Source organism: Pongo abelii, chromosome 19 (genome assembly GCF_028885655.2).
Source record: "Pongo abelii isolate AG06213 chromosome 19, NHGRI_mPonAbe1-v2.0_pri, whole genome shotgun sequence".
NCBI lineage: Eukaryota > Metazoa > Chordata > Mammalia > Primates > Hominidae > Pongo > Pongo abelii.
This window is the reverse complement of record NC_072004.2, coordinates 92,801,245-92,816,207: the sequence shown is the minus strand read 5'-3', so window position 1 is coordinate 92,816,207 and position 14,963 is coordinate 92,801,245. Positions and strand designations below refer to the sequence as shown.

The 14,963-nt window shown below is 58.5% G+C and overlaps 1 protein-coding gene across 8 annotated transcripts in view; it reads right to left on the bottom strand.

The window, feature by feature from the left end:
* The window catches only part of SEPTIN9 (septin 9), a 217,729-nt gene that overhangs the window by 115,427 nt on the left and 87,339 nt on the right, over nucleotides 1-14,963 (bottom strand). Inside the window, exon 1 of one of the 8 annotated variants that reach the window (XM_024235325.3) lies at nucleotides 12,210-12,638. The exons of 6 other annotated variants lie outside the window; for them this stretch is intronic. In XM_024235325.3, coding sequence (XP_024091093.2) covers nucleotides 12,210-12,264 — 55 coding nt within the window. In that variant the 5' untranslated portion in view covers nucleotides 12,265-12,638. Of the gene's footprint in view, nucleotides 1-12,209; nucleotides 12,639-14,963 lie in introns of those variants that run through there. One more of the 8 variants, XM_054535776.2, reaches the window with a different exon arrangement.

The window sequence follows — 14,963 nt, the reverse complement described above, 5'->3', positions numbered from 1 at the left end:
CCAGCGACCAGGGAATGTGACCCTTTCTGGCCTCTGCTTCCTCATCTCTCAATCCCAGGGGGAGATTAGGTTGGGTGATGTGTTTTTCTTTTTGACAGTAAACTTTTATTTATTTTTATTTTTATTCTTGTTTTAAGTGGGGGTCTCCCGTGGCCAGGCGCAGTACTCATGCCTGTAATCCTGGCACCTTGGGAGGCCAAGATGGGTGGATCACTTGAGGCCTGGAGTTTGAGACCAGCCTGGTCAACATGGTGAAACCCTGTCTCTACTAAAAAATATGTGAGCTGGCAACTCCAAGTCTCCAGCAGCCTCCGAATGGAGGCTTTCCTCTTATAGGATTCTCAAATCCTACAAATACGGGTGTCTGTAATCCAGCTACTCAGGAAGCTGAGGCACGAGAATCACTTGAACCTGGGAGGCAGAGGCTGCAGTGAACCAAGAACATGCCACTGCACTTCAGCCTGGGACACAGTGAAACTCTGTCCAAAAAAAAAAAAAAAAAAAAAATGGTGGGGGAGTCTCCCTATGTTGCCCAGGCTGGTCTCAAACTCCTGGGCTTAAGGAATCCTCCTGCCTCAGCCTCCCAGAGTGTTGGGATTACGGGCACGAGCCCATGAACTTTTAAAAATAACATCTATTGCTTTTTTCCTGACTGTAAAAGGAATTTAGGCACAAGGCCGAAAATTTGCAAAATACAGAAAAACAAAGGGAAAAAAATCTATAAACCCACAACCCATGTAACCTCCATCAATATTCTGACAAATGTCTTTCCACTCTTTACTGGGGAGTGTGTGTGTGTGTGTGTGTGTGTGTGTGTGTGTGTGTGTGTGTGTGTGTGTGTGTGTGTGTGTGTGTGTGTGTGTGTGTGTGTGTGTGTGTGTGTGTGTGTGTGTGTGTTTAAACAGTTCATACAGTGATGATGTTGGGTGCGTTTCTCCATGTGGTGCCATGTGGCTGAGGTCCCTACATATTTTGGGCCCGTTCTCTCGATTCCTCTGTAGTTCTGATGTTCTGATTCCAGATATGTCATTCTTGGCTCGGACTGTTCAGGAGAATCATTTCTGGATCTTGCTAAAAAATGGACTGCTGGTCCCCAACTCCTGGTGGTTCTGGCTCAGGAGGGCTGGGTAAGCCTGGGCACCCCGGAGTGTTTCTGGGGCGCTGCAGGTGTGAACCTCTGCCCTCCTGAAGACTCACAAGCCTCATCTCCCCCATCCCGTCCTTCCTCCCCGAGAATCCTACAAGAGGAAAGCCTCCATTCGGAGGCTGCTGGGGACTCAGAGTTGCCAGCTCACAGCCCCACCCTGTCCCCACCTCCCCGGGAGTTATCCAAGGACAATGTCCAGCCTCAGCCGCCAAGTCTCAGCTCCAAGGTCAGTCACACACTGAAGGACATGGAGAAGTCGCCGTGTGCTGGGCACTGCTGAGGACAAAGGCCTGAATGACAAGCAGGAACAAGGTCACAAGGTCCCAAAACCTGCCTGAGGTCCCACAGCCAGGGCCTCGGAAATCCATGATAAAAGCCAGTTTAATACCATGCCACAGAACACAGGCAGGAGAGGGAGCAGCCCCCAGCCAGCCCCCAGCCAGCCTCCCGCCAGCCTCCCACCAGCTTCTTTGCGAATCACCCCACTCCGGATCACAGCCAGGGCAGCCGGCGCCTTCCTCCCTGCTCGACAGCCCTTGAGGGCAGAAGCCAGCTTGCCCATCATTGTCCCCTCTCCACTAGGGCCTGGCACCCTGCCTGGCATGTAGTAGAAGCCTAAGAAGGGCTCACTGTGTTCATTCTGCAATAGTCAATGTGTATGAGTGCTTACCATACCTGAAGACAATGATTTACTCTTGTCCCCATTGCACAGATGGAAAACCAAGGCATTGAGAGGCTGATGACTCCCCCACATTGCCGTGTGGGCAAGGGCAAGGCCAGATGTGAGCCGGCACGCTGGGCCATCGCGCCTTCTGCCTCCACACTCCACCCTGGGCCTGGGAAAGCTACCCTCAGAGATCCCCACGAGGCTGACACCTCGCTCAGCCCCTCCATGCACCCTCTCCCACACCTCCCAGCCACCCAAAGTACCAGCCAGGTAGCACCGTTATTCCAGTTTTGCAAACTCAGTCATTGAGTGGAAGAGCAGCCAGGCTGAAGTGGGGCAGAGGCAGCCCCCGTCAGACCCCAGGGTCGGGACCCCCAGCCATCCCCACTCTCCAAGGACTAGTAGACAGATTTCCATCGTGTTCTGCCAGGGGCCAGGGAACAGGTCTCCACAGTGGAGAGTGATGGACGGATGCAGGTGTGGACTGGGAGGACCTGGGCCGGCCTTCCAGCGCTGGAGCCTCGGCAGCCCAATCTACCTTGTTGGGCTCTCGGGGGGATTAAAAGAGGTCTTGTACATAAAGTACCAGCCCAGGGCCTGGCACCTAGGAGGTGCTCAATTAAAGGAAATGGTTATGAAAAATAACAAGGAGAAGCTCAGTCAGAGGAGGTGCCTGTGGGTAAGGAAGGAACAGCTGGAAGGGCCTGGACTTGGGTCAGAGACAAAGAATGCAAGAGGGAGGGAAGGAGGGAGGGAGAGAAGGAGGGAGGGAGAGAAAGAGGGAGGGAGAGAGGGAGGGTAGGGCAGGCGACAGCTGGCTCCAGGGCAGCTGTGTGCAGGAGTCTGCTTCATCATTTATATATTACGAGAGATGTAAATATTTGAGTGAGGTCCTCCCAGCCTGGCCTTGCTGTGGCCACAGCCAGGGCTGGAGGAAGAGTTCCTCCCTCACCAGGGTCCCCGTTCTGTGCCCCCTACCCCAGCTGTCCCAAGATTCCATGTTTCTGGGCCAGGAGTACGGGTCTGAGAGCAGCAACCAGGCAGGGCAGGGGGGCTAGGGAGGGACCCCGCCTTTGCTTCCACCCTCCTCCCTCGCCTTTGCCTCCACCCTCCTCCCTCTGCACAGTACTGGGCCTGCAAAGGTGCGAATGAAGGATCTCCTCCCCTACCCGACCCCAAGGGGCCCAGGCGGCCAAGGGTTTCTTTTGTAGTTTAGAAAAAAAGCAAAGCAGCCCTTTCTGAGGTTTTCTGGTGGAGGCCCAGGGTTTAAAGCTCGCTGCTACAAACCTGCAGCCCCCTCTGCCTTTCCAACAGTGCCTCTCTCCCACCTGGGTTATTTCACCACCCCGGTCCCTCCCAGCCCTCCAGGCCTCCTGGGGAGGAGGACAGATGCAGAGCCTGGATCTCGTGCGCAGCAGGGCCCCTCCAATGCTGCAGTGCACCCCGCTTGGCTGCAGGAGCCTGTCTCATGCCATGACCTGTGCTGGCACCAACAGCCCTCTGCCCCACCTCCCACCTGAGGGCTGAGGGCAGCTGTGCCAGGCACAGACATACAGTCTTCCACACACACTATGAGTCTGCAGAAATGGCAAGAGAAGGCCGAGCGCAGTGGCTCACACCTGTAATCCCAGCACTTCGGGAAGCCAAGGTGGGCAGATCACCTGAGGTAGGAAGTTCGAGACCAGCCTGGCCAACAGGATGAAACCCAGTCTCTACTAAAAATACAAAAAATTAGCTGGGCGTGGTGGTGCGTGCCTGGAGTCTCAGCTACTCAGGAGGCTGAGGCAGGAGAATCGCTTGAACCCAGGAGGTGGAGGATGCAGTGAGCCGAGATCGCGCGACTGCACTGCAGCCTGGGCAACAAGAGCGAAACTCTGTCTCGAAAAAAAAAAAAAAAAAAAAGAAAGAAAGAAAGAAGAAGGAAAAAAGAAAAGAAAAATGGCAAGAGAAGCTGGCCAGCATCAACTGCCTGGAAACCTGCCTGGCAAACTCCTACTCCAGTCTCTGGTTAGGAAGCCTTCCTCCAGGAAGCCCTCCTGTTCTACCCCTTCTCCTGAGCCCATGCCTAGACCCCCAGTGGCTAGAACAGAGCTGGCCCTTGGGGTACCCATGGATGGCTGTTGGATAAACAAATAAGCCAACTGCCTCTCCCACCCCCAGCGACGCTCCTGGTCTGGCAGGGCATTCAGCAGTAACGCTCCTCAAGTGGATCCCAAGGAGCACGCCTCACCGTGCAGCCTGCACCAGGGATTCCAGCCCTTCATTTTAAACCAAAGGAAAAAACCCAACCCCAGCAAACATACAGAGCACTCCATTCCCTGACCTTTAATGGGGGGCAAGAGGCAGAGGACACAGGAGAAGACCACCCCTCCAGGCCTGGTTTGGAGCCAGAAAGACTTGTATGCTCTTACTGTAGATAACATCGGTCTCTGGGGGACATAGGGCAGTGGCCTGGCCTGCCCCTCGCAGGGAAACTGCCCACCCACGTGGAAAGCAGAGCCAAGGGTCCCTGCTTGGAACCAGCTTCCTGCACATGGGGTGGGGGGTGGGGACAGAAGGAGATCCTGCCTGGACTGCATGGAAATCCACCAGACTGCTGGCTGTTGACCTGGCAGGAGCAGAACCATCTCCATCTTTCAGGGCCCTGCCTGGGGGAGGGGAGAGGCTAGGTGGCTCTGTCCAGGCCACATTCCCCATGCCCGGGACTGCTCTCTTCCCACCAAAAAGAAAGATGAGACAGGTCCATCCTGAACCTCCTGGAGACAGGAAGGGGGTCTGTCTGTGGCCCAGGTGGTTCCCTCCCTCATACCCAAGGGGTCCCACAAGGAGGTGCCAGGACCCCCAGGCCCTGCGCCAGGGAACTGCTGCCTGCAAAGGCGACAGGTAGAGACAGCCAGGAATGCTCTTCATGCCACTGGCTATGGGTTGGAGGCTGCGAAACCAGGCACAGAATCAGAAAAGACCTGCCACAGGCTGCAAAGGGCTCCAGAGAGCTCCAGCCCCTCAGAGGGGCAGTGCTGTGGAAGGGGTGAGAAAGAAAAACCAGCTCCCGGGAACTGCCCATTCAGAGTCTACATAACACCCAGGTGGCACGAGACAACGCCCTACTCCCCACCCCACCCTTCCGCCGTCCCCCAAGACCTGAGTACCTGGGGGCGCCCCTATAAGACAGGGGGATGTGGGGTAACTGCCCCCCTCCAACTGTACACCGGAAGCAACCTACACTCAGATGACTCCTCCGAGGCTGTGGCCAGAGCTTGGGGCAGGGGAGGGGAAGCGGGTGGATGGGAAGGCGAGGGAGACTCTCCCAGGAAAGCTGCTCCAAGGGTCTGCAAGGCTTCATCGCCCACATCGAGGGCACAGGCTCCTGGCTTGGAGGACACAGGAAATTCGATGCCATGTGGGGAGGAGGACTCTGCAATGTATTTAAGGCCAGGCCGCTTGATTTTCTGGATCTTGGACAAATGATGGCTTCCCCAGTTGGCCCAGAGATGCCAGGGGACACAGAATGCCAAAGGCTGTAGGGGGAGATTCAGAAGTTTCCGAGAAAGAAGGTGGACAAGGAAAAACAAAAAAATACAAGAAGCCCAGTGAGTCTGAGCCCCGCATTCCCAGCCTCCCCCATGGCCACGGGCCATCCCCTGGAGACCCAGCTACAGGAGCAGTGGAGGCAGGCATGGGGCGGGGGCGGGCATAGTGGGGAGGCAGGCATGGGGGCGGCGGGCCTCGCTGTTTATGGTCCCGGCTGACATCGAGGTCATCTTCTTGTCCCTCTGTCTAAGTTTCTGGGCATTGGCAGGACTTTTAAAAACGACAACAAACTTGAAGTCTCTAGAACTGCCTGCTGGCCCAGTCTAAACGGAGCCCCGGGGCTCTGCAGACCAAATTAAACAGCCTGAGCCCAGAAATGCCCCCAGGCGCCTGGGGGTGTCTAGGGGCCAACTGGTGGGTCTGTTTGGCTGGAGAGATGACAAATCCTCCCACTTCTGGGACTGTGTTCCAGAGAGTTCCAGACCCTTTGGTCTCATAAGCAACTCAGAGCCTCCAAATTTGGGAAAAACCAAGAGGGCTTTGGAAAGAAAGCCAGTGTTTGACCATTTTTCCTCAGTGGCTTTGTCAAGGGAGAGCACAGGAACTTGGTTTTTGGCTGGGTTTCTGGGATGAATCAAAATAATAAAAAAAAAAGTTGGGGGAGGGGATGGCAGAATTGTCTGGGGCTCCAGCCCAGGCTATACACCAAGGAGACTTCAGAGGAACAGGCCAGCCCCATCCCCAGCACGGTGAGGGAGGCGCATTTGGCTGGCTGGCAAAGGGAAGAGATGGCAATAGTGAGGCCCTGAACCCGGTGGCCAAGCCTCATCCCTGAGTGTGACCTCCCCTGATGGCTGGGCATACAAGAAATGGGAGGTGGAGAAAGGAGGAGGAGACCCTAGTTCTGCTCTCCTGGCACCAGGATATCAGGGAACAGCACCTCTCTCCCAACGGGCAGGCAGAGGCCACAAGTTGCCAGGCTGAGAAGTCCCTGGCTCCTACAGACAAATGCACAGTCTGCATAGCTGCATTACTGTGGGTGACGCCCATCACGTATGGCCACCATGCACGCTCTCCACCACCGAGACAGCCAACGAGACCAGGTGGCCACCGTGTACCGGGCACTGTGGTGACTGCCTGATACTGACCCCTGGGGGCTCAGGCTCTCGGTGGGTTTGTTTTTCCAGGCATCCAGTCCCCCTCCACCTCCTGACACCCCGGACCCAGTGTAGGGGTGTGGGGGTGCTCAGTGGATGGGTCCACGGGCTGGGCGAGCAGCACGCAGCCTTGGCCCATCAGCCGTTGGTCTCACCACTGGACAAGATGAGACTGTTCCAGCTGCCAGCCCAGCTCTGCACCACACTTGACTGAGGCCTGCTGGACGAGAATGTTCAGGGCAGCGGGCACCACTCCCCGCGACATACACCCTGCCACAACCGCTTTTCAGGGAAAGGCCAGCCTGCAGAGCCAAACGCAGGCTGCCAGCGCCCCCGCTGTCCTCATAGTCCGGTCATCCAGCAAGTGCTCACCTCATTGTCAGCGCTTGGCCCTGCAGATGGGCATATGGTCCACCCATCTGTGACACTCCAGGGTGGGGGTGGGGGTAGAGGGTGGCAGGGAAGACCAGGACAACCTCCCAGTAAGAGGAACCTGCAGCCAACATGACGCCAGCCTCCAGAATGTCAGCCAGGCAGGAAAAGGGGGGTCCTGTGGCTGCACTGGGAGCCTGGGTATCTGTCGGGCTCAGAGGGACCCCCAGGCGGGCCCTATGGGCACTGGTGTCTGCCGTGCTTTCCACAATTAGTGGTGACTGCGCTGTCTGGCCTCATTCACACAGTGGCATCACACAGGCCCTTGCCTGAGACCTCCATCCCCAGACCTGCATGTTTAAGCATCCAAACCTACCTGTCCTTTGCAAATGCCCTCTTTTCCCACCCAGATGCCACACCAGCCGCGACACCCACCACACCTGTAGGAGGCAGGACCCGTGCTCAGCGCCATGGGCTGCATCTCAAAGTCCCCCCAGCAACCCTCAAAGAGAGCTGTTTCTAACCCCACTTTGCAGGCAGGGAAACAGGTGAAGAAACTGAAGAAACCGAAGCCGCCCAGCTTTCCAATGGCAGAGTGAGGGCGGCCTGGGCATCCCTACGCTGCCCTACCCCTCACTCCTCCAAAGCACTGCCCCTCTGGATGCAAACTCTGTCCACTAGCCCCATTCAAAACCTTCCTGGACAGCCACAGCCCGCAGAAAGCATTTCCAGCCTGCGGTCACCCAGTCACTGCAGGGGTGTCCTGGCATTTACCTCCACCTGCCTCTTCCCAGACATCCAGCCCAGAGAACCCACAGCCCAGCTGCAAGGCTGATCACAGCGCATCTGCTGCCTGGGTGCTGTGTCTGCCCCCCTCTAAACGAATCAGCTTGTAGTCGGGACAATGGGTCTGTCTGGCCCTGGGCTCCAAACTCAAAGAGCATCAAGTCAGTGCTGCCAGTGGCTGTGGGACCCGTGTAAGAGGCCTGCCCCCACTCCCCATGGCTCCTGCCTCCCACCACAAAAGCTCAAACTGCAGGGAGGCAGTATTCACAGGACGTCTTGAGTCTTGGCTGAAAGGCAGGATTCATCACGCAAGAGGCCTACTGGCATTAATTAGGGACAGGTCTGCACCTATTACCAAGCAACGGGGCCTTTTTCTCTAGGGAGGAAAGAGACACCTGAATCCTGCCAGTGCCAGCTTCCACGTCCCAGAGGTGTTGGGACTCTCAGACAAGAAGGCATATCCACATGGTCCTTCCCACCCAGAAGCACGTCCCACAGCCTGCTCTGCCTCCAGGACACAGCTCTGGGGGTCCTCCTCGGGCGACAGTGGGGGCTTGGGAGAAGCTCAGATGCCACACAGCTCTGGGATCTGAGCACTTGGGTCCTGGGCCAGATTGTTTCAACAAACATCAAGGACTTTTGGATTCTTTCTCGGTGTGCAAATCTAGTTACAGCAAACACCGCTGAGCAAAGCAGGCCAACAGCTGGCACATGGAAAGGCTTTTGTTACACAAAGACCCGAGTTGTAATCGTGTTTGCGATAACAGATTTGGCCTGAATTCAAGAAAGTACATGCCGTCCGCCAGCCCCATGCCTCCACCAACCAGAAGGGAGAAAGAGGAAAGGGTCATCCCTCTTGTCACCCTATTACGGGCAGTGGCGGGTGCTGCAGTCGCCTGGAGGCCCATTTGTACAGTGAAAAAGTGGAAAATGAGACTCTAAAAATCTCATCAGCCAAATACAAAACATTCTCCTTGCCGCTACGTGGCGGCCTCCACAGAGCCCTAAGACCTTGAAGCCCGGAGACGTGTCTTGAAGGGGGAGCAAAGGCGGGATGCGGGAAGTTTGAGTCCGTGGAAGACACTGATGCCCTCTCCATTCCTGGGAACCCTGTGCCTGAAGGACCCGGCCAGAACAGCAGAAGGACTGAATCCCCGGGGCAACTCATCGGTGATGGAACATAAAGCCATGGTGCCCTCGGTCCCCAAGACGGGAGGGATGGGGAAGGCCCTGGGTGAAGGGGACAGGCAAGGAAGGAAAAGGTGAAGAGAAAGGTGCTCCCCAGGGAGGGGGTAGATGTGCCCAGGACATGGGACATTGGCAGAATTTTAACTCCGAGCACACACACAGGCCCACGGACAGCTTCCCGTCTACCTTTTCCTTGTAGGTGTGCTGTGCCGGCCTGGGCACCTGCCCCTTTCCCCATGCCAGGTCACTTGCCGTCTACCCTGTATACTGCCACTAGTTCTAAACCTCCCATAACACCCTAATCAGGGCCCTGTGGCCTCTGTTACAGGATTCCAGGCCTAGATGTCTGCTCAATTGGAAAACTGCCCCCAGAGATGCCGTGGCTCAGAGCTCATCCTGCTTTGCGGGTGGCCCCTGGAGTCTCCGCCCCTCAGCAACCCACATGGTGACAGGCACCCACATCCGCTGGCCTCAGGAACCCTGTGGCCACCATCCCAGCGCTGTGAGGAGCTGGCAGTTTCCTCCCCACCCTTTCGGCCTACCTTGCAGGAACTAAGACACCAGGTGAGCCGCCCCGGGAAAGAGACCTGTGCTCCCGCGGCACTGCTCCTGCACCCATTCCCAGCCACTCCAGATGCTTCCCGTGGACCAGCTGCACTGCCGGCGGGCATGCCTGGCCCTCCGCAGCCGGGCCCATCTGATCTTCACAGGCAGGCCCCTCCTTATGCCCCAGCCCCCTCTCCAGCCAGCTCATTCCGGCCTCCCCCACTGCTGCTGGCTGCCGCTGGCCAGAAGGCTCTCCTTCCTCTTGCAATCCAATTCCTACTCTCCCTCAAGGTCCGCCTCCTCCATACTGACTTCTCCCCTGCTAGCTAGTGGTGACCTTTCTCTACCCTGATTCGGAAGCTGACTGTCCACATCACCCCTGGCTGGGCAGAATCACTCTCTCCTCCACCTCCTCCAATCATCCCTTCCCCACGTCTGTCTGTCTACCCAAGGTTGTCCATCTCCCATATACACACCCCCACACCCCCCAACTATACTCCAGGCTCCTTGGGCACCAGGGAGGGCCACCCTTCCATACCCCAGGTCAGCCCCCATGCACACGCACACTCATGCACACACACACTCTCTCACACCTATCCACTCGGGCCGCCTGATGGTTCTAAGACCAGAATTCCCAGCAAAACCATTCAGGGCACACAAGGGGGAGACTGATAAACACAGGGAACCAGCAGATTGAGGCCCCACTCCCCGAGACTGAGAAACCTTCCCCCAGAGCCAAAGGATTGCCAACTGTTGCACCAGGATGGTCTCAATGAGCCCATTGTTTTGGACTAAATTACAGGGTCACGAAACTGGCTTCGGAGGCAGCCACAGAAGCAGCTCCAGATGGAGGCACATGGGGGCAAGGGTGGAGTTACACCCAGAGACCCAAGGCAGGAGCACTAACAACTTTCATAGTGCAAATGGTGACAGCTGTACAACCAACACAACCCCAAACCCTGGCCTCCCCTCCCGCCACAGGGATCCCGTTGAGACACCAGAGTTCTTCCTCAGAAATCCCACCAGGGACCCAACACTTTCGGTTAGGAACTGAGAGCAGAGACCTCGATTCCGCAGGCAGGAGGAGAGCTCCGCACAACACAGGGCCTCTCTCCATAAGGGCTTACTGGAAAGCGGTCAGACCGGCTAAGTCGTGCCACTTGGACATTTGGGACAAGGAAGGCCCCTGGAGGAGTGGTCGCAGGGAAGAGTTGCAAAGAGGCAGGGGCAGGGAGGCCACATTCACTCGGGGACTGCAGGAGGCTCAACGGAACACAGTGGACCTAGGGAGACCCCAGTATGAGCACGTGCCCAAAGATGTCCAGATGAGGAGGTGTTGTGGGGGAGGGGGGGGCGGGAACAGCAAGCCCTCCCAGCTCTGCAGACCCAGACCTCCCCTCCCTCTGGGAAGCAGGGATGCAAAGGGATAGAGCCTGAAAAAGTGCTTTTACCACTAAGCTGACAAAGTAACTATGATGTTTCCAGCTCACACTCTGCACAGCGCCAGTGGCCACTGGATCACAACCCCCTCCCGTCCCTTCGCCGCCCCACACCCTCCTCAGGCCCAGCCCTGAAGAACAGCCACTGGCACTCTGCTTGGCGTCCAGCCAAAGTTCTGGTCCCCTAGGAGGCCCCGCCTCCCCCACCCAGATAGGGCTGACCCCAGGTGGGCCGTGTGGGCAGCTGGGGTCAGGACACCCAGATGCCAGCCCTGGCTCTGGCCATGGAGCGGGGAGGACCTCAGGCTGGTCGCCTCCCAGCTTGGCCTGACAACTGGACAGTTTGCTCATTTCAACACAACCTTTCCCCCTCCCGGCCCACCAGAGGGCTCTGCCCAAGTCAGCCTAGGAGCCTCTCCGAGGGGCGGGGGCTCCAGGTCCCGGCAGAGGCAGGCCCGCCCCTCAGAAGCCCTGCCCCAGAGCGCTGGAGACCATTGTGTGAGCTTCCCCTTCGCCTGCTGTATTTACTCCCGCGGACGCAGGACGCAGAGCCCCAGCACCGGCAGTCACGAGGACGCAGGAAAGCGCACGCACTCACAGGCTCAGAGACGCGGACGCCAGACCCAGGCTTGGACAGAGCAGCCCCGCAAGTCCCAACACACTTTGTAAACCCCAAAGACAGGAGAGAGCCAAAATGCTCTCCCTGCCCGCACGCAGGCCCCTTCTGTCCCCCACGGCCCGATTCTGGGAGGCGGATGAGGATGTCCCCAGGCCTGGATGGGGGCCATGGGACATCTCACTCTGGACCCTGCCACGACCTGGGCTGTGTCCGTTCGGTGCAGCCCACGGGCTACACAACTTGGCGGCCCCGAAACTGGCGTGGGGGAGGGGAGGGCTGTCCACCCGAGCAGGACGCGGCTGTCCACTCGGTCGGAGATGAGGAACGACCTCCCTACCCCGTTGCCGGGTGCAAGCGGGGCCCAAGAGCCGCCGGGGAGAGCCAAAGGGAGGACCGATGGATTTCCCAGAGTGAAACTGTGCATCCTGGAGAGTTCCGAGGCAGCCCCGCGAGCCCTCGAGGAGGTCGCTGTCGCTCGGCAAACAAAAACAACAATAAAAGGAAGGAAACCCAGGCGGCAGTGCGCAGAACGAGCGCAGGGTCCTGTGAGGGCGCCTAGGGTCCACGCGGGTCCCCCTAACAGGGTCCCCCACGTAGGCGGCACGGGCACGGGGCCGGGGGCGCGCGGCGCTCTCGGAGGGAGGGCGCCTGGATTAGGTGTCCCGTCTCCCCTCAGCGCAACCCCGTCCCGCGCCAGGCCCACCCGCAGGGTCCTCTCCAGCACGCCCGCGGCCGTAGCAGCCAGCCCAGCACCCACCTTCGAAGTCCGAAATGATCCCGTCCAGCTGCGCGTTGACCGCGGGGTCCGACATGGTGGCTGGTGGGCAGCGGGTCGCGCGGAGGGCAGCGGCGAGGAAGCGCCCCCGGCGGGGCCCGGGCCCTGCGCGCTGGCTGGGGCGCCGCGCCCGCGCTCCTGCAGTGCAGAGCTAGCTGCCGGAGGAGCCCCTAGGCCCCCTGGCTCAGCTGAATGAATGGGGGAGGAAGGCGGGCGCCGGCCCCTCCCCGCGCGCTGCGCCCCCGCCCCGCCCCCGCCTCCCGGGCGGATCAGGTTCCCGCACCCGCACCGGCCTCCCTGTCTCGCACTGGCTGCTCCGCCCGCCTGTCAAGGCTGGGCCTGGGGGGCTGGGGCCCGAGCGGCCGCTGGGGGACAGTCCTGGGCACACGACCGGAGCGCCCCCCTTCTCCCCGCCTGGCCCGCGCCCAGGGGACGGCGAGAGACGCGGCCTCAGCCCCTCCCCCCGGGCGCCCCGCTGCGGCCAGATGTGGGCGGATGTGGAGGCCGGGCCATGGCGAGGAGGGCGGGCGCCCAGAGGGGAAGAGATTCCTCCCCTTCCCCGGGCGCAGGGTCCTTCTGCAGGAGGCTGTATTTGGGCAGCCAAACAAAGTTCTCTGTCACCGCCGCCGTGCGCTCTGCGCCTGCAAGGGTTAAGCGGCGGCGCACGCGGCTGGCAGGCAGGATCCCGGCCTGTGGGCTCAAAAGCCGAGGGGCGCGGGGCGAACATGCGAGTCCCATGGCACCAGCGAGAGGCCACCAACTCCCACCCACCGAGGGCACCCCTGCAGCTAACACCCCCACCACGACCACCACCCCGGGGGCCACACTGCTGCACCCTCCTGGGTGGGCCCTGGAGAAGGCACTGTCCGGGAGAAGGGGCACAGGGCGGGGATGGAACACGGCTGTCAGAAAAGGCAGGGACGGGCGACGCCTCCCTCCCTCCACAATAAGGGCCTCCTGAGAGCAGGAAGTAGACCTTGTCAGGAGCAGACGTTTCCAAAGGAAGGTGTGAAGGAAGGAGCTAGGCAGTGAGTGAGCAGAAAGGGAGCTGCCCCAAGGGCTTCTCCCTCCCTTCTGGGCCCTAACCTGAGGCCTAGCCTTCCCTCCAGGCCAGCGGTCTCTACCCTTAAACTCTATTACCCACAAGGCAGGCAGGGCCGAGGGGCTGGGGTAGACCTGGGGACCTGGGTTAGACACAGAACTTGAGAAGCAACAGGCTCTCATCCTCAAGAAGGGCCCTCCAGATCTGACACCTACAACAGAGAGAGGCGCTTCTTCCACTCGCCCTAGAAAGCCAGAAACCCACTCCTGCATGCTCTCCCTGTCACCCCCTACCTTAGACCCTCGGCCTCTGCTCAGAGTCAGGGGTCATGTGAGAATTCACAGCACTGAACAACACCCCCACCCCCGCAGCAGCAGGCCGCAACGCTACAACTGCACTTCGGTCCCTTAAATGTGTGGCCGGGGAGTGCCTGAGAGCTCATCCCGGGTCTGAGGTCGCTCGCTGCCCACTTGCCCCTCCCCACCCCCTCTGAAATATCCCAAATGTGCAGGAGTGCTGAGACTCTCCAGCCATTCTGGAGAGGCGGGGGGCAGGGGGTCTCTTGCGGAAAATGTTCTAGGTTTGGGTGGCTTTTTAAGTAGATGAAATCAAGTCCTTCCTTTTTAAGAAAAGCAGGCACTCCCTCCCTCATGCTTTGGATATTTTGAACTATTTTCAACCAAGTGAGTTTGTGGACATGGGAACTGCAAAACCACAGACATTTCAGATGCGTGCACACCCTTGTCCGCCTGGGAGCCCGGGTTTCAGAAATGGAGCCATTGCTGCCATTAATAGCACCCCATATCTTCCACGCCAGGCCAGGGTATGTCTTGTCTGAACTCCAGCACCTGGGCCTATGGGATAGTCCAGCCCCTACTGGGCCACCTGTCCACACCGTATTTGGGGATTTGGGGGTCCAGTACCTAAGAAACTCAGCCCAACAACACAGCCCCCTGGGAAGATGCCGGGTCTGGCACAACAGCCATCCTAAGCCACAGCATTATTCTCAAGTGTTTTTCTAAAAAGCACCTGGTGAGTGTGGACACACCCATGCAATTGTTCTTTCCCAGGGCTGGCATGGAGTTCCACCAGATTAGCACAGGGTCAGCCAATTGTACATTCTCCGTCTCCATGCACAGTGCAGCAAACATAGTTAGTTCCCTGGGGAGCCCCGCCAGGGTACACGCCTCACCAAAATGGGAACCCAAGGGACAATGGCAGGAGAGCAGCCAGAAAGTGCCCATGCCTGCGTGACTGTGCTCAGAGCCCACCGGCTCCAGCCCCAGCCGCTGCCCCTTCAATGTAATCACTCAGAGCCACATGATCAGGCCTAGAAACCTCCAGGTAAGGAGGTTCCCCGAGCTCTTTCAGGAAACCCAAATCAGGGCTTGGCCATACTCCCAGCCAGGAAGTTCACCCTCGTATCTAACCAACTGCTCTAATTGTACATCATTTATTTCCTTTTTTTTCCTGTCCTCAGAGGAGATGGGAAACAGCTGGGCACCACCCTTCAAGTCATAATTACCTTTTCCAAATTCAAGGACAATCCAGTTGCTCCTTGGCTTTCTGTTTCTCAGCCTAAATCATCTTTCCCTAGCCCTTTAATCATATCCCGGGCTGTCCTTTGATCATAGCTAAGGGCTGGGTCCAGTCTGGGGCTCCAGGATTTTAATAAGGCCTGATTGCTACAGGGT